Source organism: Carcharhinus amblyrhynchos, chromosome 16 (genome assembly GCF_965287045.1).
Source record: "Carcharhinus amblyrhynchos chromosome 16, sCarAmb.v2.hapA, whole genome shotgun sequence".
Lineage (NCBI taxonomy): Eukaryota > Metazoa > Chordata > Chondrichthyes > Carcharhiniformes > Carcharhinidae > Carcharhinus > Carcharhinus amblyrhynchos.
The window spans coordinates 46,740,520-46,765,794 of NC_137339.1; the positions used below are offsets into that span (position 1 = coordinate 46,740,520).

Below are 25,275 nucleotides of genomic sequence, written 5' to 3' on the forward strand. Positions count from 1 at the left end.
GCGGAACATATATTGGTTTCCACAGTCATCTCCGTACCTATTGGAACCCTACCAAACACCTAATTTGATGAATATGATAAACTTTTGCTTCAAAGACAAACAAAGTATGGAATTTTACTACCATGCCCACCCTGGAATCGGGGTGGGCATGGCTCGCAGAATGGAGTTCTCCATTGGCTTTGGGTGGGATTTTACGAGCCTCACCCAAGCGAGGTCATATAATACTGGTCAAAGCATCAACAAATTAAAGAGTTAAACTCATGGCTCAAAGAATGCCTGGGAAAAAAAGGAGATTGATTCTTCAGGTATTAGCACTAATACTGGGAAAAGTGGAAACTGTTCAATGCAGATGGGCACCCTTTAAACAGGGCTAAGATCAGTATGTAATTGTGTAAGAAAGGCAGTGGTTAGGGCTTTAACCTACAAGAAGTTGGGGGGGGGGGAATCAGAGAGCAGGAGATTTAGAAATCTAAATGGAAAAGTTAAGCTGATACAGTAGTGCAGAGATTGGAGTGAAACAGGCAGAATGGAACAAGAAAGAGATTCAGATAGTAATAGTGCATCAGCAGATTAGATCCATGCAAAGAATAGTAGTAAAATGATTAAATTGAAGGGTTTTTTATCTGAAAGCGTGAAACATTCATAATCAATGATCTAGTAGCACAAATAGTGATCAATGATTTTGTTCAAATAACCATTTCAGAGAAATGTTAACAAGGTGACCAAGGTTGGAAATAAATATAAAAGCAAATTAACATGGATGTTGGAATCTGAAACAAAAACAGAAAATACTGGAAAATCTCAGCAAGTCTGATAGCATCTGTGGAGAGGAAATCAAGTTAATGTTTCAAGTCTGGATAACTCGTCATCAGAGCTGATGACAATAAAAAAAGGATGAGATTTATACCACCATTGATATACTCTATGATCATAACCATTTACATTCCCTTTGTCTTTTTGTCTATGATATCTTTGTCAATCTTCCATGTTTCTATCAATTACTGGCCCTCTATCCAGGACCTACAATTCCCCCCGAAACACCACCCCACCTTTACCATAACAGTATAAATTTCATCCTATTTTCTATTGTCTTCAGCTCTGACAAAGGGTCAGTCAGACTCGAAACATTAGCACTGTTCTCTCTCCACAGATGCTTTCAGAGTGACAAAATGGAAAAGAGAAAGTCGCCCTGGTAATAAAGGATGACATAGATAGGACCGTGGTTGAGAAGATCAGAAACTCAGATCAGTTTGAGTGGAAATTAGGAATAATGAAAGTCAAAAAACATTTGTAAAAATAGCTCATAGGCCACTCCAAAAGTATTTATACTGTTAGATAGAGTACTAATAAAGAAAAAAACAGAAGATCTTCACTTGGTGGGAGGGGGGTGCGGGTGCTAGACAGTGGGGGTTTAAATTGAGAGCAAACTAGCCAGGAAAATAAAAACAACTCCAAATTCCTTTAACAGGCCAAAGAGAACAATAATAATTCATCCAATTTTGATAATGATGAAAAGCTTGGTGAGAATGAAAGTGGTGAGGAAGATGCAAAGAGGCTATAAAAAGATATAGTCAGGTTAAGTGAATGGACAACACAATGGCAGATGGAGGATAATTTGGAGAAATGTAAGTATTTTTCCCTAAGAATAGAAAAGCAGAATATTTTCAGAAATCTTGAAATTTCAAATGTCACAGAGATTTGGTTGTATTCTTACAAGGATCACAGAAGGCAGGCATGCAGATACAGCAAGCAATTAGGCAGGAAAATAGCATTTTGGTCTTTATTGCAAGAGGTCTGGAGTACAAGAACAAAGATATCTTTCTACATTTGCCTAGGGCTTTGGTGAGAACACATGTGGAGTGTGGTTTTGATCTCCATATTTAAGGAAGTTTATACTTGTATTGGAAGTGGTAGAGCAAATGTTCGCTTATACTGAATCCTGGAATGAGAGGGATGTGCTATTATGAGAAGCTGAGTCAATTGGGCATATATCTCATTGAAACGTACAAAATTCTGAAGGGGCTTGACAAGGTTGACACAAAGATTATTTCACATCATTAGGGAATCTAGGGCATGGAGACACAGTCTCAGGAAAAAGGGTAAGTCATTTATGGATGAGATAAGAAGGCATTTTTTTTCACTCAGAGAGTTGTAGACCTTTGGAATATTGTCCCTCAGATGTTTGTAAATACTCTGTTGCTGAGTGTAGTTAAGACTGTGATGGATTTTTGACCTCTGTGTGAATCTAAAGATATGAAAGACATTGAAAAGTTGAGGCAGAGCAGTGTTATCATATTGAATGGCAAAGCAGGTACTAGAGGCTACCGTATATGATCAACTTCTTCTACTTATGTTCTGATGTTCAATAATTAACCCAAACATTATAGAGTTTTGAGTTTACATTTTTGCCGAGTTGGAATCCAATTTAACTTTGGAACTAACTATAGGGATATATTTGTCTTTGTAATTCTCATTTGCTGCTTTCATAGGTTTGCTTACTGATTTGAATTAAACAGAATTGCACAAATTTATTTATAGTAGATATTAGTGAGAATTTTGGCAAATAATGCCAACTTGTCCTGTGGCTTGGCTGGAAACACTCTCATCTGTGAGTCAAAAAGTTGTGAGTTCAAGCCCCACTCCAATACTCGCACAGAAAAATCAAGGCTAATATTATGTAAATCTGAAACTGTGTTGTACTGTCAGAGGTGTTGTAGTTTGGGTGAGATGTTAAATGTGGACACAAAATATCCCATGGCACCATTTTGAAGAAGAACAGGAGAGTTGGCTCCAGTGTCCGAGCTAATATTTATTCTTCACTCACTATGACAGAAGCAGATTATCTTATCGTTATCACATTGCTGTATGCGGGAGTTTGCTACATGTAGATTGGCTTCTATGTTTCCTGCTAGAACACGAACTACACATTGGTTGTGGAAGGTGCACAATGTAAATGCAAGTCTTTTTTACCAACATGAAAACTTCACTGGGAGGATTCAATTGAACTTTGTTACTTATTGAAAATGAAGAATAAAAATCCGGACAACTCCAAGCACATCATTCACCAAATGAAATGCCACAGCCACTGGCTGAAAAATATGACATTAACTTTATTAGGAAAGGGTTTTGAATATACGGCACTGTGTTCTACGCTGGTTGCAAAATCATTAGGAGTTTCATACGTAGGAGGTTGCTTCTTCCTCTATATGAGTGAACTGTAGCAGCAATGCTAGCACGCTTTATGTGTAGCAGCAGTCCTGTCTCAGAGATTTTGCATTCTTTGCAGTCGTCGTATATATTTCAGATGTCTGATCAGTTGGCTACAGAAGGGCAATAAGACATGACTCATTAAATTGTGAACTTATTGATGTTTGGTGATCTTGGAAGCAAGGCCGAGCCATACGTCAAAAGGAGTAATTGCTTTTGTATAAGACAGGTGGAAGGTAACATTTCAAAGATTCCTTAAGAAATGAGACAGTAATGTGTTGCTGAGGAATGTTGGTCATTTACTGGATATTTTCCATCATCTTCAACCACTCTGTAAAGGAAAGAGGGGATTTGATTGAAAGCTTAATCTGATATATAGAACAGGAAAACCTGAGTTTTATTCACATTATTTGTGTACATACCATCAAAGTCCAGTTTTCCGTCATTGTTTTTGTCCCCCTCCTTCATGAGTTCATCAACTTCGTCATCTGTAACATGCTCCCCACCAGTCATGATGATTTGTTTCAGCTCATCACGATCGATGAAACCATCACAATTCCTGGAATCAACATACAAAGTATGAATCTCCAACTTATCATGTTATCCTCCCTAGGAATATAACAATTGCTAGTCAAGAAAAGATCCAGGTCTATTTACTTTCACCTCCTGCCAATCTGATAGGTTACATCATATAAACTAACCACATAATCAATTTCCACCAATTGGTCTTTAAAGACCCAAATGTGATGCAAGGAAATCCCAATGGAGAACTTTGGGACCCATGGCCACAATTCTCCCATCCCATCGCACTAATTCTTTACCACAGCAGGCCAGGAGACTGTCGTGTTGGCTGATTCAGAGGGGTCGCACATGCGTTCCCATCCCGATAGCGTCTCCCAGCATTGGATTTCTGGCAGGGTCAACTCCGCACTGGAAATTGGTGGAGAAGTACCAGGACCATTTAAATGATTATTTAAATATAATTTAGATTTCATTAGCAGGCCTAGAACTGAAGTCTCCAGGCCCACTAGCATCTCATCTCCACCAGAGTGGTTCACTCTAGCAGGGATTACAGTAGCTCCCCTCTATCAGGGAACTAGCAGCCCAGCCCTGCTATAGTGAAGGAGGCAATCGGGGCACCCCAGAGGTTTTGGCAGCGGGGAGTGCCACCTGGGTATTGGCACCTTGGCAGTGTCAGTCTGTGCCCCTGGCACAGCCCAAGGCCAAACTGCCAATGCCTGGGAGCACATTCACACTGCCCATTGGCATGGGCCAGTGTCAAGGGGGCAGGACCTTTGAGGGAGACAATTGGTGGGGGTGGGAGGGTACCACTGCCACTCCACAACCAGGAACAGTGGAGAAAGGAAGAAGGCCAGTGATCAGGGCAGGCTGGGGCAGGGGTCACGGGGGAGGGGGTGGGGGGGGGGGGGGAGGTGGGGGGTGGGGTGGTTGGTGGCAGTGGGGCGGTGGGGGTGGGTGTGGGGAGGTGCGGGGTGTATGTGTGTGTGGGGGTGGGGGGAGGGTGACCAGTCTGCTGGGGGTTCGGGACTGCAGGGGTTTGCGGAACTTAATTTGTCAGTTATGCACCAAAGTCAAGTTTATTACTATCTACTCTAAATTATTACAGCCCCTCTGTATTTATTATCCTCCCTAATTGCCCCAAATTGTGTGTTTGATTCCAAGGTCAAAGCTGTTTATACAAACAGCAGTGGTCCCAGCAGTGCTGCTTTTGGAACAGCACTTCGCATCTGTCACATGGAGGAACTGCCCTGTACTCCTACCCTCTGTTTCCCGTCTTGAAGCCAGGTAGCAATCCATTCTGCCACTTGTCCCTTAACGATTATGTGACCTTAGTCATTAGACGATTATGGAGCACCTTTTTAAAGTTCTTTTGGAAATCCAGATCAACTAAATCTACTGCATTGCCATCTCTCTTACCCCCTCAAAAATTCAGTAAGCTGGTCACGCTTGAGTTTCTGTTTGAAATAAAGCAAGTAATTGCATTTTTCTCTTCTGTATGTTCTTCTATTCTCTCCTTCAGTAGGAATTCTATTACTTTTTGTATCAGTGATGTTATGGTAATTGGTCACGCTCTGCCTCCCTTCTTAAATATATGAATTATATTAACATTTAATCAGTCCTCTGATGCTACACCACCTTTTTCTAATGAAGTGTTAAATTGTGAACAGCAGTGTTCCCAGCATTGACCCTGTTGGAACACCATTTCATGCCTCCTGTTGCTATGAATAAATTTCCCATACTCTGTGATTCCTCTGTTCCTCTACCCACCAAGAGCCGTACCTTCCAAGTAATATGTAACTTCCCTATTCATAACAGTGCCTCTGCTATCTCTCCTCTAGATTATTTTAAAACACATACCAGAAAATTGAGCAGAATGGCACATTTTAAACGAATGTTAAAAGCCAAGAACATGTCACACGTATTGCTTCTACCAAATTTAGTTAATGATATTCAAAGCTGAATTTCATAATATATGGCACAACATCATGAGTCAAAGGGCCTGTTCCGTGTTGTACTACTCTATTTTCCATATGCTTCATTTCTAAAATGGTTAGTTAAATTATTTTAGCTTCAAGTTGATGCAATTTTCCATTTACTTAATGGTCGTTAGCTGTGTCCTTTCGTTCTATAGTATACGTTGTGAAGCTGCTCCCTCAATGGTGTTTCTGTATGGCTACAGTTCTGTCAATGTAGTATAAGATCGAACTCACTGATCGAATACACGGAAGAATTCTGCCAACTCTTCTTCAGACTTTCCTTTCGCCTCCTCTTTCATCTGCCTCACCATCATCACCAAGAACTCTTCAAAGTCAATGGTGCCGCTTCCTAAAGTAAGAGGACAGTGAAGTATAAAATCTGTCCATTGTTAACCATGAGTATCTGAGAAAACTGAAGTTCAAGAAAGGTCAAATTGCTAAGTGTTGACAAATGCCTTCTTACCATCTTCATCCACTTCCTCAATGATGGCATCCAACTCTTCTCTGGTGGGATTCTGACCCAGGATTTTCATCACTTGACCCAACTCCTTGGTGCTGATGTCACCACCACCATCAGCATCAAACATGTCAAACGCGGCCTTAAACTCTATGAAAATAAATGAAAGTATTATATAATTATTAGATTTACTCTGTTGCAAAGAAGTGTAACTATTGGGTCAGTCAATGGTTAAAGTTTATGCATTAGTGTCACAAGTAGGGTTACAAAAGTTACTGTGAAAATCCCCTGGTCGCCACACTCCGATGCATGTTCAGATACACTGAGGGAGAATTCAGCATGATAAACGCACCTAACCAGCACTTTTTCGGACTGTGGAAGGAAACTGGAGGAAATCCATGCAGACACATGGAGAACATGCAAACTCCACACAGACAGTGACCCGAGCTGGGACTCAAACCCAGGCCCCTGGTGCTATGAGGCAGCAGTGTTAACCACTGTGCCACCATGCTGACCCATACACATCTTTGCCTAGCCATTCACATGTAGTGTAATTAAAATCAGTGCTGGTCTGGTGTCACATAGTACATGGTATTTACAGCTGAGAAACAGACCATTCACCCCAAAAGGTCAATGCTGGAATTTATGTTCTACATGAATGTTACTGAGGACTGTTACCACCTGAGATTTTAGTACTCTGTAGGAAACCAAAATATCAATCATAGTGCAGTGTTTGCTATTTTACACTGATTGGGAAATAGGTGAAACAATACCACTGGTTCATGTTGCCAAGATTGCTAATTTACACATTATACTGAAATGTTTTTGAATTAATTAATACAATCATAAATAATTAATGTCATACTGATGTAAGTCAAACATTCTCTTCTATTCATTGATTCCTACACTTCCTACCCCATCTGTTCCCTTCCCCACCACAATCTTCCTCCAGCCTGAGGCCTGAGACCGACACAACTATACGCACTACAGAGGTCAAACCACTAAGCTGACCCACAGAGATAATACCCTTAAATGTCTCCTTTTGAAAATGATTGATTCTTTACTTCTGTAACCAGTTTCCAACCCCCTGCATGGCTGCTTCATCCACAGTACTTGTCTTGGCTACTCCAAAGTGGTGGGGGTGGTGGTAGGGGGGTGAGGGGGAGGTAGTTGAAAAAATAACATCAGGAAACAAAAGTAGTCTATATAATACACACAACACTGGGGGTCCCATTCCTGCCTCGTGTGTTCGAAGGTCTATAGGTTGATAATCAGTCTGTTCAGTCATATGAAGACCCATGGAAGAAACTAGGGACCCTGAGAAAATGCCATCCTCAAACCCAAAGACAACCCACAATGGTACATATTGTGGGATTTTGTTTTCTATCCTGATTGCTTTCAAAGCAGAGTTCTTTTGGGCCAGTATATGAAATCACCAAAAATAAATACTACCTTCTAAATTTGTGTGCAAACGAAATAAAAATGCCTGCTTACTTTAGAAAGAATTGTTTTGATAGGGTGCCTTTCATGGCCGTACTGCTTCCCAAAGTTCTTTATAGACAAATCAATACTTTTCTGAGGTGTTGCGACTGTTGAAGTGTAGCTGTCAGTTTGATCACAGCAAGATCCTTAAAAATGGGAATGAGATAATCCACAATCTCATTTACAGATATTGACAGCGGGATAATAAGGACACTGGGGAATCTACTTCTGCTCTTTATTGAACAGTGCCATTTTTAACTAACACCTGACAGTATAGTATTCCCTCAGTACTAACTGGAGTATCAGCCTGGGTTATTTATCTGTTCAAGTTATTGGAATAGGACTTAAACCAACAGCCTTCGGCTTTGGAGGGGCGAGTCCTGTCACTCAGCCACTGTTGGTGTATTAATAAGTCTGATGTCCTGAAGTACAACGCCCAATCTGATAATCAACTCTTCTCTGAAAATGCGATCTGAACCTTTACACACGAAGCGTCACCTAGAATCTTGCACTCACCAGCGATCATTTCCTCGCTGAGGTAAGACCTCGCGTCTGCTTGTTGTTCTGTCATTGGCTGAAAGAGAAGAGATTTGGTTAAGTGGCCAACAGAGTGCTAATTTGAGATGAAGAAGAAATATAATTCAGACTTCCCTCGGCTAGAAATAAAGAGAATTATCGAGCAAGATTAAACAAAAAGATATTGCTTTCTGACAGAAATCAAGAGCCATGCCCTGTTCAATCTTTACCAGCTGGCTGAAGGTACCACTGTTTTCGGAGAAGTTGCAGAGACCAGGACCAGTGGAACAGAGAAACATAAAAATCTTCAGCCAGAATGGATCTGTTCATTTATACATCGACGCTCTCTGTTAAAATGCACCTTTGGTACAGGTGGCTCGGACAACAGTTCTTACTGGCTTTGTATCGTTACTGGTATCAACTTGCCAGCGTGAAGTCAGAGCTAGCAATGCAGCTCCTGTATCTCCGCCTATTTTAATTCACCGCTGGAGGTTCTCTGTGTTATCGGCTCTCTTGGCTACTTGACATCGCACAAGCAGCTGCACATCAGCAAATGTATAAAGTTAATCTTCTGATCTGGATCCGAAATAGCCACCTATTTCTTTGGTCTTTGAAGATGCTGAAGAAGTCCGCTGAATAGTTCCAAGCTTTTGTACATATAATAGACTTCTCAAAAGATCAGGAATAGACCATTCAGACCCTCGCGTGTGTTCCGCCATTCCATTCGATCAAAACTGACTTGTAACAACTCCAAACGGATTTAGTTTTTTTTATCGAAACAGCAACTTATAATTTAGATAAGCAAGTGTAACCAGAATTAAGTCAGCCCATTCCCACCATTCTTTAAGCGGGTACTTCCCTGCACCGTTCTTTTTGGGGGGCAGCGTAAACACGGGATAATGTCGCTCTAACGAAAGTTTTGACCTCTGGTAATTTTTAGGCAGGCAAAGTTAACTAAGTCCAGATATTCTGGAGCAAATAGAACCTCATGAAGCAGTCAAACTGTAGTTTCCTACTAGACCAACAACTCCTATTCTCCAATTAATTCACTCTGGGAGCATTACTCTTAAGAAGGTCTTCAGGGGAACATTTCAGCTACATCTCCAATTACTTCTTCGTCTGTTTGATTCTCTGAGTTTTGGGGCTTTTTGAACCCTGACAGATTTTCTCCTCCAAAACCATTGGATTGCTCAGGCCTGTGTAATAACCAGACTGACTCAGAACATTTTTTTCAGTTTCGATATCACCGGTACAATGTTCTGAGGTACGAGTGGGTGTTTGCATACTCCTCAAGGGTGCCACCTCTTACTATCCCATTGTCAAACCCAATGGGACAGCCTACCTGTTTATTTTTCATTTCAAATAAACTTTTATTCCTAAAGGAAGTCCGTTAAGTTGATTATTACCATTAGATTGATATTTGGAAAGTTTAACAAATGAGTGCTGTCTCTGCTAAAAGAGTTCAAAGCAACCCGAATTGACCACTCGCACCGCTGGGCCTTGGGGGACATTTTAAAGTTTTGCTTCTTTTTTTCCTACCAATCTTACCCAGCAAGCATAGAAACATAAAATTATCGGAATAGATTAAAACTGCTTGCGCCCGTGCCTCAAGATTATTTCTGTATTGTAATTATTTCAATATTATTGTAATTGTTTCCGTATTGTAATGATTTCTCAATTGTGATTATTTCCTATTGTAATTATTTCTGTATTTTAGTGATTTGCGTATTGTAATTATTTCTGTGTTGTAATTATTTCTGTATTGTAATAATATCTGCATAATACGAAGGTGCCATCCAAAGGAATTAATACATTGAAAAGTAGAAATGGAACTATACTAATGGTCATTATCCGCCCCCAATCCTGAATAAAACCAACAGAAGATAGCCTCTGCATCTAAATCCGGACATCACAAATGCAACACATCACAAACCTGACTGACAGAACATATCGCACACAGCAGGTACGGCCACGAATAGAATGTTCAAAGACTAAGTAGAGATGATACTATTGAAGGATGTGGTTATACAAAGGAAATTTCCACCAAGGTGACTAGTTGTGTGCAGTGATACAAAAGCGAAATTATAACTCGGGTCAGGTCAGACAGTTATATTGTGCCGGGCACTATGAATCAGAGACAATGAAACCCCTCCTGTAATAAGATGTATACCGTTGTGCATGGGGCTCCATCGGGGTCTTGTATTCCTGAGGCACTTTACAGTTTGCTTTCTCCAGTTGTTCTACTTCGAAAACGAATTCCCTCTCTTTTCCATAAACTCAAACAGATTTCTAACCTCCTCATTGGCGTGACATGTACAGGACGAGGTGTGCGAGATTGCACCATAATGCCAATGGACATACAATTTAGTGCCCAAAACCAGCTTTCCAATTGCTAAGCGAATGTTATAAGAGCTGGCTAACAATAATGGTCCACCAGACCACAACCCCACTCTCAGCCGTTCCACCCCCACCCCATGTGCTATATAACTTTAGCCGAATAGACTATATTTCTATAAATGGTTGTTCCAGCACAATCTTATAATGTTGCTACTAAATTTAGCACACAGCATTGCATTACGTCTTACAACCTTTTAAAGATTCCTCCTCTGCCACTCTTCTCACTCCTTTAGGCACTCTCAAGATATTCTCAGCTGCTACCCATTTCATTATGCCTGGCATTATCCCAAGCGTGAGCCGATGTGGTCCAATCCTTGCTGAACTTCAGGTCAGATAGCAGACCAGAAAGACTAGCCCATCTTCCTGATGCTGTTACAGTCTCACCCATCCAAACAAGTGGAGATTATTCCATACGACCCCTGACTTGTCGTGCCTTATAAGGTGGAGAATATGTGGGAAATCAGGAGGCGAGTCACCTAATCCAGCGTCCACGGCTTTTGAGACTGGCATTTATGAGCTTCTAGAAAATGGTATCACCAACCCCGCCCCCCCCCCCCCCCCGCAACGATGCTCACCCGTAGAGGTAAAAAGACCCCATTCAGACCCCAACTCAATTTAGTTACCAGAAAGAATTTGATCCCTCACTACCCCTTTCTACATGGGTGCCACAGGTTGTTGAAACATTAAGTTTCCCCCAAATCTGCCTCTTGTGAAATTCTCTCTTCCAACATTGACAGCGGCGCCGGCCTCTGTAACAGTACTGAACCCACTGAATCTCCAGTTCATGCGCAATGTGAGACTCTTATCCAAAACAATGACACTCTGACTCTAAAGGGGAAACGCCAGCCAGGGTTTAACATGACAGAGAAATGCAAGTTCATCAATGGCCATGCAGTGACAGAGTAAAAGGCAGGTTCATTGCCTTGTATAATGGCAATATAGGGACAGGATAATGTCATTCAGTCCCGGCTCCTTCACCGAATTAGAATAGGGCTAATCTGTGTGTACCTCATCTCCATTTAGTTTTTTTTAGCCCTATATCGTTTGATACCTATAATTTAGAAAAAATTATTGATCTCACGCTCCAAAAGATTTGGGAAAGTGGTGAATTAAATAATGGGATCAGGGAAGCGAATAAATTACGCCTGGATTTGTTGGAATATCCGCCGGTGGTACACAAAATGATATCTTCATATTACTGTCTAATGTTATCCTAATCTCAGTTTATCGATTCTAAACAAGCAAAGCAAGATAATTACGCCATACATCGGCTGCTTTGATCGTTAATTTCAAGATGGTCATCTAACTGAAATGGATATAACTGTTTTTGTCTAAAAGCAATTGAGAGCGGGGGACAATTCTGATCAGCACTGAAACCCAATGCATCTCAGCAGTTAGGCACTGCACATTCTTTCCCCCTCACTGTACGCCAGCCAGACCACACAAGGACCAAGCTCATGTAAACCATCGAGAATCCGCGGCATAAATCCGAATAGACCTTGGCACCTACAGGGACTGTTTTAAAATAACCAAAACAAGTGAGGGAGATGCAATTGCTTATCTGCCTAAAGGAAAATAATGTTCTCTGCATAATGAACAGCGTTGCAAGAAAGGCAGAAATATAAGTGCACATCTCAATACATTGCAGTAAAGCAACCCGTGCTATCTGTAGAAGAGTCACTTAGATGTGAAACGTTACCCCTGTTTCTCTCTCCACGGATGCTGCCAGAGCTGCTGGGTTTATCCAGCAGTTTCTGCTTTTATTTCAGGTTTCCAGCATCCGCAGTATTTTCCTTTTATATTGCTGCTAGTTGATTTCTTATCCTCCTGAGGTTGGTCCCCATATAATTTGGTTTAAATAAACGTGCACAACGTTTTCTTACCTCGGCTTTTTTTGACAACCTCTACTCCTGACTTCGGCAGTGGCGACAGTATAAATGTCACTTGGAGTGTAAATTTACCTTAGTAATCCAGCCGACGTCGGCTTTCTCCAGCAGCAAATCAGATCGCGGTAAGAAGAAAAAAAAACTCACTTGCTGAGTGGGCAAAAAAAAGATACAGGCCAGGAAGCAGAGTGGTTAATGGAGAACATCCGGATCACACTGTCTTAGTCCAGGGGATGGCGATTCCGGGGCAATTTTAACCTATCCTGCTCCTTGACAAACTGGCAAGATTTTCCACATCACCCCATTCTTTGCCATTCAGATCCAAGGAGAGTTATATTGGGCGACATATAAAAACCTTCGTCCCAACCGACCGCACGCATTTTCCCCCACCGGCCAGTTGGGTTAACATGAGCTCAGTGTGTCCCATCATCAACCCAGTGAAGATTCATTGGTCCATTTGTCTTTTTTTTATGCATTGGATGGGGACTATTTGACAACAACCAATTGTTAAATATGGTGCAATTTAGTGTCATGCAATAGTTCAAACTGGAGTGTACTTCAACTGAAAATATTGAATAAAACCTTAAGATATAGGAGCACAATTAGGTCATTTGGCCCATCGAGTCCGCTCCGTCATTCAATCATGGCTGATATATTTCTGAACCGCTTTCCCCTGTAACTTCCGATCCCCTTACCAATCAAGAAACTGTCTTAAATACATTCGATGACCTTGCCTCCACAGGCATCTGTGGCAATGAATTCCATAGATTCACCACTTTCTGGCTGAAGGAATTCCCCCTCATCTGAATTCATCCCTTTATTCTGAGGCTATGCCCTCGGATCCTAATCTCTTCTAATAATGGAAACATATTTTGCAGGTCCACTCTATCCAGGCCTTTCAGTATTCCGTAAATTTCAAAGAGATGCCCCCTCATCCTTCTAAACTCCGTTGAGTACAGACCCAGAGACCTCAAACGCTAGGGCCACAGAGTCCCCACAGTGCGGAAGGAGGCCATTCAGGCCATCGAGTTTGCACCAACCCTCCAAAAAAGCATTTTACCCAGACACATCCCTTTCCACAAGATCTACCCCCATAACCCCACATATTTCATGTGTGGTTGAGAATGAATGTCGGGAGTTACTTTAAATGGGAGTGTTTCATTTTTATAATATTATTGAGCGAATAGGTTGACCTCTAAATGGCTCCAGTCCGATGTCACTGGGTGGCAGCCGATTTCAACGAGGCAAGTGTTTGGCATATCGGAGCGATCTTGTGATAGAAGAGATGAGATATTTTTAACTGGAAGGCTCAAGATTCCCTTTTCCAAAATAGGGCAATCGGACTCGTCTGGAGACTCCTCCTTCAGAGGTTTAAATTAGATGGGAAAGAGCCTAAGGCTTGAAGTCATCAGCAAGTTGAGAAATGTTGGCTGTACTTGGAGTTTCACTTGATACACCATTACTCCGGGTGAATTAAATATCTGACTAGATCAGTCGCCATTAAACATAATCAGCCCAGGTCCAAACTTCTATCTTTTGCAGTCAGCGATGCAAATTATCATTATCATTTCAATGCGCATTCATTTCTCCCTGGCTCTCTCAATCAAATAAAAGCGATTGTCAATATTTTTGGTGAGACTTACTTACACTTGCGTTGCAATCTAAACTCAGGACAAGTTATTCAGTGATATTTCAGTTTAGTTTGAGAGCATTAAATGAAGTGTCTCCAACTGGCATTGCACATGTACCCTTCATATATATATGCAAAATGTCTGGCGAAGCCTTGTTTCTCCGCTTTTTTTTCTGCCAACATTTCCAAATCAGCTAGTCCATTAAAGGTCGAGAAGGCGGAAAACCGAAGCTCCCTGATGAGCGACTCTCTTAATCCAGAAACTTTAGCCACAGGAATGTGCCTCGTAAGTGAAGGAGTCCTTCATTTCACTATTTATATCGCGAATCTTCCACTTTTTATCTGTTTCCTTCGCTCTTGCGCGTACAGCGGGTCGGTGCGAGCTCTTGAAGAAACCATTCCATTCCATTCACAGGAAAATTGACAGAAAGCAAAAAAACACCGGGAAGCAATCTGACTATTTCTAATCTTTGTCTCTCGTTGTTTGTCTACATTATGTGTTTAGGATGTTGAAAGTAAGACGCCTGAATTTTTCTGCCTCTATTAATCTGGAGATTGTTTTTATTTGTTTAGTCTGTTACCACCTGGAGCTTTCACTTGGAGCTCTGTTAGCAAAAGCATTAATTTAAATACATTTCCCTTTGAAGAGGCTGCATCTCTGGAGTTGAATTTTCTTATTTTTTTAAACAAAATTGAAATGCACATTGTGCAAATTTTCCTTTTGCAAATCATCCTGCTGCCGATCTGCAATTTCAAAATATTGTTGCTTCTTTACACAACAAAATCCAGATTACTTGAAATTGACGATCGATTTTCTGTTTTGTCCCAGTTGATGGTCCTGTTGAACCTCGCTGCAGGTAATCTGGGTTTATTTGTTTTGTGGCGCACGATGCCGTTACCTTCCCATTCATTTGCTTGCTTAGTTTGATTGCCTTAATAATGTATTTAACACCATTTCTTTCTCCCTGATTATCTTTTATTTTAAATTAGTAGCTGAACTTCCAGTACGAGTTTTTAAAAGTATCATTTTGGACAGTTCGAATTGTGCACAGAGCCAAGCGGTTTTCACCGATTTAACCGAAAAATCTTACTCTATATTATTATATACGCTACAGGAGCGATTTCATACAAACTGGATGAGATCATCATGGCGCTGAAATTAATGAAACAACACATTGGAAACATGAATTTAATGTGTATGCTTACCATTGTCCTGGCTTATTAGGGCGGCACAGAAACTCAGGTTAAATTGAAACGCCTTTCCTCCACCACTCCTACTAGATAGCTAGTCTTTTTTGTGTGCTCAGCTTTTAACCTGCCCTCTTTCTTTAATTAGCCGAATATCCAGTGAGATTTTAGCATCCATGACCTTGCTTGTAGAAAAGCCAATAGTGAGAATGCGACTTGGGCACGTGTTCTCTTTTTACAACCTTACGAGGGAGGTCTCCGGCCGAAACAAGCTATATAAAGAGCCTGATTCAGGTCAAATTCCAAAACACTTCAGAATGTGGCTCTATAGTAGAGATCCGGTTTAGTCATTAGCTATCTAACGTCAGTTAACCAAAAACGAATTATATTAATATCTATTAACAGCGATGTGTGCGGGATTCTACGCATCAGAAAATGACTCAGTGTATCTGAGTCATGTACCAAGATATATAAGTAGACTCAATCTTGGGGCCTATTGTAAAGACTTTCCTTTTCAATCATTGTCGCTTTTAACCAAAAGTCCCAGCCTCGGGCTGCCCTTTTTATCAGCAACCATTCTGCACTGGAAATTAGTTCAAAGCCAGCGAAAAACAACCTTTCCAAAAAACTGGACATCTGGAATGAAATCCTGGAAATGGCCGTGTTTGCAAGCGAAAGGACAGGTTAACGCGCCCTTCCAGATCTTTGATGCCGGAAACCGTTTTTATAAAATTGAGAAGTACTGTCTTTTTTTTCTCGGGAACATTGCGGGCATAATCTTTAATATACAATTCGTATCGCAGCATCCGCACACAGTCAGCTCTGTAGCAGTCTGTGGGGAACGTTTGACAGTTCAGGCTCTGGGATTTTATAAACCACTCTTGCTACTCCACAAAAGTAAAATACAGCGAATGCTGAAAAGCTTGGGGTTGGGTTTGGGCGAGGTGATGGTGGAGGTGGCGGCAAGGATAAGGGAGAGAGGGGGAGATGCTAGAAATGCTCAGCAGGTCTGGCAGCAAGCGTGGACAAATAAACTAATTTAATGTTTCAGGTCTTACTCTTACACAGTTGACCTTCTTAGAGTTAAAGAGACACCTTAACGGGTTAAGATGAAATAATCATTTGGTGTACTCTTCCAATTACCTTCCACACAGTTTATAGAGAAAAGCTTACATTTATCTAGCACCTTCCTTGACCTCTGAATTCCTAAAGTGCTTTACAACCAATTCAGTACTTTTATAGCACAGTGACTGTAGTAATGTAGGAAATATGCATGCAGTAAACTTCCCCAATCGGCAATGTGATAATGACCAAATAATCTGTTTTGTTTTTGTGATGTTGATCGAGGAATAAATATTGGCCAGGATACAATATAGCCATGCACTGTCCTACATTCTCCAAAGAGGGCAGATCAGGATGGTGGTTAAGTGGTCTGTATGGGTTTAGTAAAAATGTTACTTGTTTGATGTTTAGAATTTTTTTTATTTTTATGTTTTTTACTTTTCAGAGCACAAACAAAATTTCTGCAGATATCTTCATATTGCATCAGTTTTATACAAGTACAAGTTGAGTGGCATGGTGGCACAGTGGTTAGTACTGCTTGCTCACAGCACCAGGGACCCAGGTTTGATTCCTGACTTGAGTCATTGAATTGGAGTCTGCATGTTTTCCCCGTGTCTGCATGGGTGTCCTCCAGGTGCTCCGGTTTTCTTCCACAGTCTGAAAGATGTGCAGTTAGATATATTGACCATGCTAAATTCTCCCTCAGTGTACCCGAACAAGCACTGGAGTGTGGCAATTTAAGTACAACTCCACGACTTCATGACAAAAATCAAGGCTGAGACTTCAGCACAGTACTGAAGAAATGCTGCACTGTCAGAGTTGCTTTTTTTATACAAAATTAAACTGCCCTTTCAAGTGGATGTCTGGAGATAAAAGGTTTATCCAATGTATAAAGGCTGAACAGGTTGGGTCCATTGAAGTTTGGAAGAATGAAAGGTGATCATATGAAACATTTAAGACCATGAAGTGACTCAACAGGATACATACAAGGATGTTCCCACTCGTGGGGAAGACTAGAAATAGGGGACGCAGCTTGAGCCCTTTTGAGACTGAGATGAGGTGAATGTTTTTCTGTCACGGGGTAATTAATAGGAGTAAATCTCTCCCCAAGGGAGCAGTGGAGACTGGTCATTGAATTTATTCAAGGCAGAGTTTAACAGTTTTCAAGGGTTATGGAGGGCAGACAGCAATGTGCAGTTGAAACCATGATGTGGAGATGCCAGTGTTGGACTGGGGTAAACATAGTAAGAAGTCTCACAACACCAGGTTAAAGTCCAACAGGTTTATTTGTTAGTAAACACCACTAGCTTTCAGAATGCTGTTCCTTTGTCAGGTGAGTGGAGAGTTCTGATCACTCTCCACTCTGTTCTGAACTCTCCACTCACCTGACAAAGGAACAGCGTTCCAAAAGCTAGTGGCGTTTACTACCGAGTAAACCAGTTGAAACCAAACCAGATCAGCCATGAGCTTATTACCTTATTGAATGGTGGAGCAGCTTTGATGGGCCAAATTGCCTACTCCCACTCCTAAGTCCATAAGACCATGCAACAATAAGATATAGGAGCAGAACTAGACCATTCAGCCCATTGAGTCTGCTCTGCTATTCAGTCATGGCTGGAACTTCCTAAAGTCCTGGCATGGAATTTTCCTATGCCATCCAGCACAGAAATTATGGCAGGCAGGACATAGACCATGCAAAAGTTCATTGACCTCGGGTGGGATTTTCTGGCCTTGAGCTGAGCGCAGACAGAAAATCCCACCCCAGTTAAAGTTTCATACAGACCTAAGTTCCTATGCTATCCATTATAAATTAAAACTGCTCTGATTTGCAGCAGGATAACCATAGGGCTTTCTTATAGGCCAATTTCCAATTAGGAATAACATGCGACATCAGATTTCCATTGTTGATTTAATCTGGAGTTCTGAAAATTTGCAAATTTCTATCAGCTAACTATGATGTCTGTTGTGGGATGTCTAAATTTTATGCCTGGTTAATTTATCCTTCCTCATTATTTAAATCATTTTCCTCATTTGCACTAAATTATTTCAAAATGCTGTAACCTCACATTTTGCTCCTTCAAAATGCTCCAATCACATCATAACAAATGTTTCTCAGCTACATCTCCATTGGTCCACTCCATTGCACAGCCCTGAATTAATCCACAAAACGTCACCAATATTTTTCCCAACTCTACTTGCCAATTTCTCCATTGTTAATGACCCACATTCCAAGGAAGTTTAACAGCCTTGACCACAGGGCCATCTTCTTTCATGAACAAAATCATTGTACATGCTCATATCCTCATCTCCCTCAGGGCCTAGACACACTTAGGCCGATATTCAAAAGTTCTTTTGAAAAATGGGTAAACCAACAGCACTGACCTATAATGATTTTCTCTCACCCTGCACCTCTTCGTGTTTTTGTGATGTTGATTGAGGAATAAATATTGGCCAGGATGCAATATAGCAATGCACTGTTCTACATTCTCTAAAGAGGGCAAATCAGGAGGGTTGTTAAGTGGTCAGTATGGGTTTAGTAAAAATGTTACTTGTTTGATATTTAGAAATTATGTTTTTTATTTTTCAGACGCAAACAAAATTTCTGTAGATATCTTCATATTGCATCAATTTTATACAAGTACAAGTTGAACAGCACAGTGGTTAGCACTGCTTACTCACAGCGCCAGGGAACCAGGTTTGATTCCCCGACTTGGGTCATTGTGTGAAGTCTGCATGTTTTCCCGTGTCTGCGTGGGTTTCCTCCAAGTGCTCCAGTTTTCTTCCGCAGTCTGAAAGATGTGTTGGTTAAGTGTATTGGCCATGCTAAATTCTCCCTCAGTGTACCTGAAGAAGCACCGGAGTGTGGCGATGAGGGAATTTTCACAGTAACATCATTGCAGTGTTAATGTACACTTGTATCTAATAAATAAGCTTTAACTTGGAAACATAATCTCTAAATAATGATATAATTATGGATGCTTGCCTAAAAATATCAAACCATGGATGGATTGAATGGCATGGTCCACCATTGAAAGAATTGATTAAAATAACGTTTCATTTTGTCTTTGTTTTGATACAGACTTAAAAGTATGCAGAACGCCAATATGGTCATTCATTCTCTGTATATACCATTTGAATTCGGTGGGCATTAACTATATGAGGGAAAGGGGGTTAAGATTTAATAGTTTATTTCATATTCACCAACAGTTCAAATAATTTAAAATATACATGGAATCATCCATGCTTTTTATGAATAATGTTTGAATAATCATAAGAAATGTCAGATAATTATGTTGTTTTTCACATTCTTTGCATTAACGTTTCACAAGAGAGATCACCTGTAGTTTCTCTGTGAGAGATGTATGTCTGTTAAGTGCGTATTTGTTTGTAATGAGTACATTTATGATGGGTACACGTATGCTTATCTATTGCAGGTATGTTTGTATTTGTCTGAGATGGATATACCTATATTTGTTAAGAGTATGCTTGTATACACCTGTGCTGGGTGTACCTATGTTTGTCAATGACTGGTATACCCCTATACGTCTGTGATGTGTGTGCACATATTTCCTAGTTGCAAATATTTGTTTGTATTTATATCTGTACTTTTATGTGATGGGTATACCTATATTTGACTATTGCAGGTGTACTTGTGTTTTTTTATACCTCTATTTGCCTGTTAAGGGTACAAATGCATTTATGGTGTATGTACCCATATTTATCTGTTACAGGTGTTACATTTATCCTATATGGGTGCGCCTGTCCTTGTCTGTGACAAGTATTTGACTTGTATTTTACAGCATTGTGTATACCTGCGTTTGCCAACGATGAGTTCACCTGTACTTGTCCGTGATGAGCATACTTGTAATTAACTGTTGAGAGGAGGTATTTGTATTTTCTTGCAGCGTGTGTATTTGTATTTGTCTGTGATGTGTCTACTTGTATTTGTCTCGTAAATATATACCTGAAGTTGTTTATAAAGGGCGCACCTGTATCTATCCATTACAGAGGTTACCTATATTTGTTTATGATGTGTAGCTGTATTTGTCAGTTATAGGTGGACCTGCATTTTGCTGTGATGTGTGTTCCCCGTTATGGGTGTAATTATCTGCACCTCTGATGGATATCACTGTATTTGCAGTTTGGTTTTTAAAATAATATTATAATCCCGTTCGCCCTGGGTGAACTCTAATCAGGTCGTTCACAGAGAGTCCCGCTTTCCCTCTCTGCCAGATACATGTCAATCCAGGCATTTCTGGAAAGTAAACAAAATAGCAGAGAAGACCGAAGTTATGTTCCACTTTGCACGGGAGACACACATCATCGAATAAAAAGTATATTGATTTTCATCTGGAAGCAAGGAAAATTGGCCATTAGTTTAGTTAAAATGGAATGCTTTCTGTGTATTCATTGATTTATTACTTTCATGTCCGAACAAGATACGGGGAAGTAAATTTTAAAGCCTGGTTTCTTGTTACAAGCAGCTGCCATGGATTTTAGGGATACTTTTCAAAGGAGATAAGTCCGGAATGTTTGACAGGACAGGCGGTGAGTGAAAGGGAATCCGCACTGCTGACAGCCTGATGGCTGATGACAGCCTGGTCACTCATACGGAAGGAGATCGATGACTGCTTTCCACAGATACGCTCACAGTATATGTGAGATTCAGATGAATGCATCGGATTTTGTGTAGGCGTCTGTTGTTGCACACAGCCAAGGACAAGGAAATTTACTCCTGATAAGGTAAACATAAATCACGTAGTATAAATATAGCCCTCTGGTTAATCAGTATTTTTTAAAAGTTCATTTATGGTCTGTGAACACTGATGGCAAGGTAAGCATTTGTCGTTCATCCCTAATTGCCCTAGAGAAGATGGTGGTGAACTGCCTTCTTGAAGCGCTGCCGTACATTTGGTTTGGGCGAACCCTACGTGCAAGAGATAGTGCAGGAAAATGTTGTTGGAGATGAGATTATTTACAATTTCATTGGATGGCAGAATGGGTTCGAAAGGTCGAACCCCTGCACCTATTGCTTACGTCCTTGTGTATCTCCCTGCAGTACCAACCGTTGGGATAGAGTAACATAATGGCGAGTTTACAGGGACAATTATCATTATAGATATGAATTTAAATTGGAAACGTTGACACAAGGGTTAATGTAGCAATTATAATTAAAATGTCTGCCCATTGCTGACAATGCTTACTACTATAAATTCCAATAACTAAATTGGATCATACAAATGGTACAAATAAACACGTCACCTGAGATTAAGCCACAATGAAGATGGAATTTTATATGGAAATGAAAAAAAGCACAGAATTTATGGCTTTCTAATGAAATTGGATTCAAAGTGTATCCCCATCCAAATGTATTCTGCTCCAAACACTTGGCCATGCAGTGGGAGGTTTGATATCAGGTATTTTATATCCATGTGAATTTCTTGCATACACAATTTTGGGTCAGAATTTACGGCAGTTGGTGAACAAATGGCACCTGCTATTCATTTGACTTGCCCCTTAGACCATAAGAATAGGAACCAGAGCAGACCATTCAGCCCCTCGAGCCTACTCTGCCACTCAATAGGATCATGGCTGATCTGACATTCCTCATGTCCACTTTATTGCCCTTTCCCCATAATACTTGATTCTCTTACTGATCAAAAATCAGGACTCTGCACCCCCTCCCCCAATAGTGCTCCGTGGCAAAGAGTTCCAAAGAATCACAACCTTTGAGAGAAGAAATTCCACCTCATCTCAGTCTTAAATTGCTGCTCCTTTATTCTGATACTAGGCCCTCTGATCCTAGATTCCCCCATGAGGGCAAACATCTTCTCAGTATTTGCTCTGTCAAGTCCCTTAAGAATCTTATAAGTTTCAATGAGATCACCTTTCATTCTTCTATGAGTAGAGTCCCAGTCTGTTTGACCTTCCCTCATGAGACAATCCTTTCATATTGGGGATCATCGTAGTGAACCTTCACTGAACTGCCTCCAATTAAATAATATCTTTCCTTAAATAAGGGAAACAAACTCACTATTTCCAGCCCATTAGTCAATTCTTTATCCTGGCCAATATACTACCTCTAACACCAAGGGGTCTTATGACTTAACCTTTTATGAGGTACCTTGTCAGGTGCTTTCTGAGAGCCCAAATACAACACATCTGCTGGTTCCCCTCTATCCACTTTGGCTAACTCTTTCTCAAAAAAAATCTAATACATTAGGCAAACACGATTTCCTTTTCATGACGTCATGCTGACTCCATTTGATTAGATTATGATTTTCCAAATGTACTGCAATTAATTTCTTAATAATTGATTGCCAGTTGCCATTTAATTTCCAGAAGACTTCGCAATATGTCATTTGTGGCTCAGCAGGTAGCACTCTCACCTCTGAGTCAGAAGATTGCAGATTTAAATACAACTTCAAGACTTAATCACAAAAATCAAGGCTGAGAGTTCAGCACAGTACTGAAGGAATGCTGCACTGTCAGAGGTGCTTTTTTTTGATACAACATTAAACTTCCCTCTCAAGTGGATGGCTGGAGAGGAAAGGTTTATCCTATGTACAAAGGCTGAACAGGTTGTGTCCATTGAAGTTTGGAAGAATGAAAGGTGATATATTGAAACATTTAAGACCATGAAGTGACTTGACAGGGTACGCACCAGGATGTTCCCACTCGTGGGGGAGACTAGAAATAGGGGACGCAGGTTGAGCCCTTTTAAGACTGAGATGAGGTGAACATTTTTCTGTCAGGGAGTAATTAATAGCAGTAAATCTCTCCCCAAGAGAGCAATGGAGACTGGTCAATGAATTTATTCAAGGCAGAGTTTAACAGTTTTCAAGGGTTATGGGGGACAGACAGCAATGTGCAGTTGAAACCAAACCAGATCAACCATGATCTTATTACCTTATTGAATGGTGGAGCAGTTTGAAGGTCCAAATTGCCTACTCCCACTCCTAAGTCCATAAGACCATACAACAATAAGATATAGGAACAGAACTAGACCATTCAGCCCATCGAGTCTGCTCTGCTATTCAATCATGGCTGGAACTTCCTAAAGTCCTGGCATGGAATTTTCCCATGCTATCCACCACAGGAATTATGGCAGGCAGGACACAGACCATGCAAAAGTCCATTGATCTTGGGTGGGATTTTCCAGCCTTGAGCTGAGCGCAGCCAGAAAATCCCACCCTAGTTAAAGTTTCATACAAATCTAAGTTTCTATGCTATCAGTTTTAAATTAAAACTGCTCTGATTTGCAGCAGGATAACCACAGGGCTTTCTTATAGGCCAATTTCCAATTAGGAATAACATGGGACATCAGATTTCCATTGTTGATTTAAACTGGAGTTTTGAAAATTTACAAACTGCTATCAGCTAACTATGATGTCTGTTGTGGGATGTCTAAACTTTATGCCTGGTTAATGTATCCCTCCTCATTACTTAAATCACTTTCCTAATTTCCAATAAGTTATTTCAAAATGCTGTAACCTCACATTTTGTTTCTTCAAAATGCTCCAATCACATCATAACAAATGTTTCTCAGTTACACCTCCATTAGTCCACTTCATTGCACAACCCTGAATTAATCCACAAAACATCACCAATATTTTTCTCAATTCTACTTTCCAATTTCTTCACTGTTAAGGACCTGCATTCCAAGGAGGTTTAACAACTTTGAGCACAGGGCCATCTTCTATCATGAACATAATCATCGTACATGCTCACATCTTCATACCCAGACACATTTAGGCCGATATTCAAAGTTGTTTTGAAAAGTGAGTAAACTAACAGCAATGACCTATAATGATTTTTTCTCATCCTGAACTTCAGCATGAGTATTGGAAATTTCAGGCTTGTGTAGATTACCTGTCCAAGGGCCCCCTGATTATAGGGTGGCCTAAATTTGCACAATCTCAAATTTGCGTTCTTCTCCAAATGTGATTCTATTGTTCTGTCCCTCGTTCTTGCAGGTCTGTCCCTAGCTTTCTCAGGCCTTTCCTTAACTCCCTTGGGTCCTTCCCTGGCATTCATGGGTGTGTCCTTGTCTATCACCATCAGTCCCTGGCTCTTGCAGGTCTGTCCCTAGCTCGCAGAGTCTGTTCATGGCTGTCTCGGGTCTGACAGTAACTCTTTTGGGTCTGTTCCTGGCTCTCTCGGGTCTGTCATTGGCTCTCAGGGTCTGTCCCTCACTTTTGCAGATCTGTCCCTGTCATGGGTCCATCCCTGTCTCTCATAGGTCTACTTCTGCGATCATGGATCTGTCCTTGGCTCTCCCAGGTCTTTCCCTGGCCTCTGCAGCCTCCATGCTTAGTTTTTGTTCAATGGAAACAGTAGTAGTTGCTGATCACTGGAGAAATGGAAAGAGGTGGAAAAGATTTGTGATTAACAGAAACATGTAAATATATAAGGAAGTGGGCAGCAGTAAAGTTAGGAAAAGAAAGAGAGCCATTCTTTCAGATTTGTCCAACCCTTTGGCATGATCATATATATACTAAGTGACTCATAAACCAAGGGCACGGTGACCTCTCCTTCAATGTTCCATTGTTTACTGGCCAAAAAAGAAAGTGGTCCTAAGAAGTGTCAGTAAGAACAATGTTAGTGAAGCAAATCTGTTCTCAGCCTTTTAATCCTGAGACTCACCTCACTTAGTCTCAAGCTTCCACTAATTGATAAGTATCTGCATGGCATTGGTAAGAAATAAAGCAATGCCATTAGCCAGCTACAGATAATGGACAAAACTTTATTCTGCAGTAAATAAACATGACTTTTGCACTAGAACCTAATGCAGACCCTTTCAAAACTGTGGGTTGTGGCCGACATTGCAGACACAAGAACAAAATTTGTGGCCACGAGCTCCAATGTGGCAATGACTGTCTGTGACCCAGTGTTAATACCTGCAGGACCCCTTGAAATCTGCATTCGATTCAGTGATGGGTGTGCTCGAAC

At 40.8% G+C, this 25,275-nt stretch overlaps 1 protein-coding gene and 1 long non-coding RNA gene across 4 annotated transcripts; one reads left to right on the forward strand and one right to left on the reverse strand.

Moving 5' to 3' along the window:
* Positions 1-3,090: 3,090 nt before the first annotated feature.
* LOC145353990 (troponin C, skeletal muscle-like) lies at positions 3,091-15,365 on the reverse strand. 2 transcript variants are annotated; one of them, XM_080205057.1, is made up of 6 exons: positions 15,280-15,365; positions 8,161-8,218; positions 6,169-6,312; positions 5,940-6,054; positions 3,630-3,766; positions 3,091-3,538 (listed from the first exon to the last, which is right to left on the reverse strand). In XM_080205057.1, the coding sequence occupies exons 1-6, from the start codon at positions 15,280-15,282 to the stop codon at positions 3,507-3,509; spliced, it is 489 nt and encodes a 162-aa protein (XP_080061183.1). In that variant the 5' UTR covers positions 15,283-15,365; the 3' UTR covers positions 3,091-3,506. The 2 variants fall into 2 exon arrangements, with proteins under 2 accessions (XP_080061183.1, XP_080061184.1); XM_080205058.1 differs by lacking the exon at positions 15,280-15,365 and adding an exon at positions 12,441-12,543.
* LOC145353991 (uncharacterized) lies at positions 14,436-20,672 on the forward strand. 2 transcript variants are annotated; one of them, XR_013888784.1, is made up of 3 exons: positions 14,436-14,930; positions 16,769-17,382; positions 18,911-20,672. It is a non-coding gene; the product is annotated as an uncharacterized LOC145353991 (long non-coding RNA). The 2 variants fall into 2 exon arrangements; XR_013888783.1 differs by having other exon boundaries at positions 16,769-16,850.
* Positions 20,673-25,275: the final 4,603 nt, after the last annotated feature.

Bases quoted from the DNA above. Each gene is read 5' to 3' on its own strand.
- LOC145353990 (XM_080205057.1), bottom strand. The intron at 6,313-8,160 runs GTGAGTGCAAGA...TTATTTTCATAG, and splicing joins CAGCGAGGAAATGATCGCTG to AGTTTAAGGCCGCGTTTGAC. The intron at 6,055-6,168 runs GTAAGAAGGCAT...CTCTTACTTTAG, and splicing joins TGAGGAAGTGGATGAAGATG to GAAGCGGCACCATTGACTTT.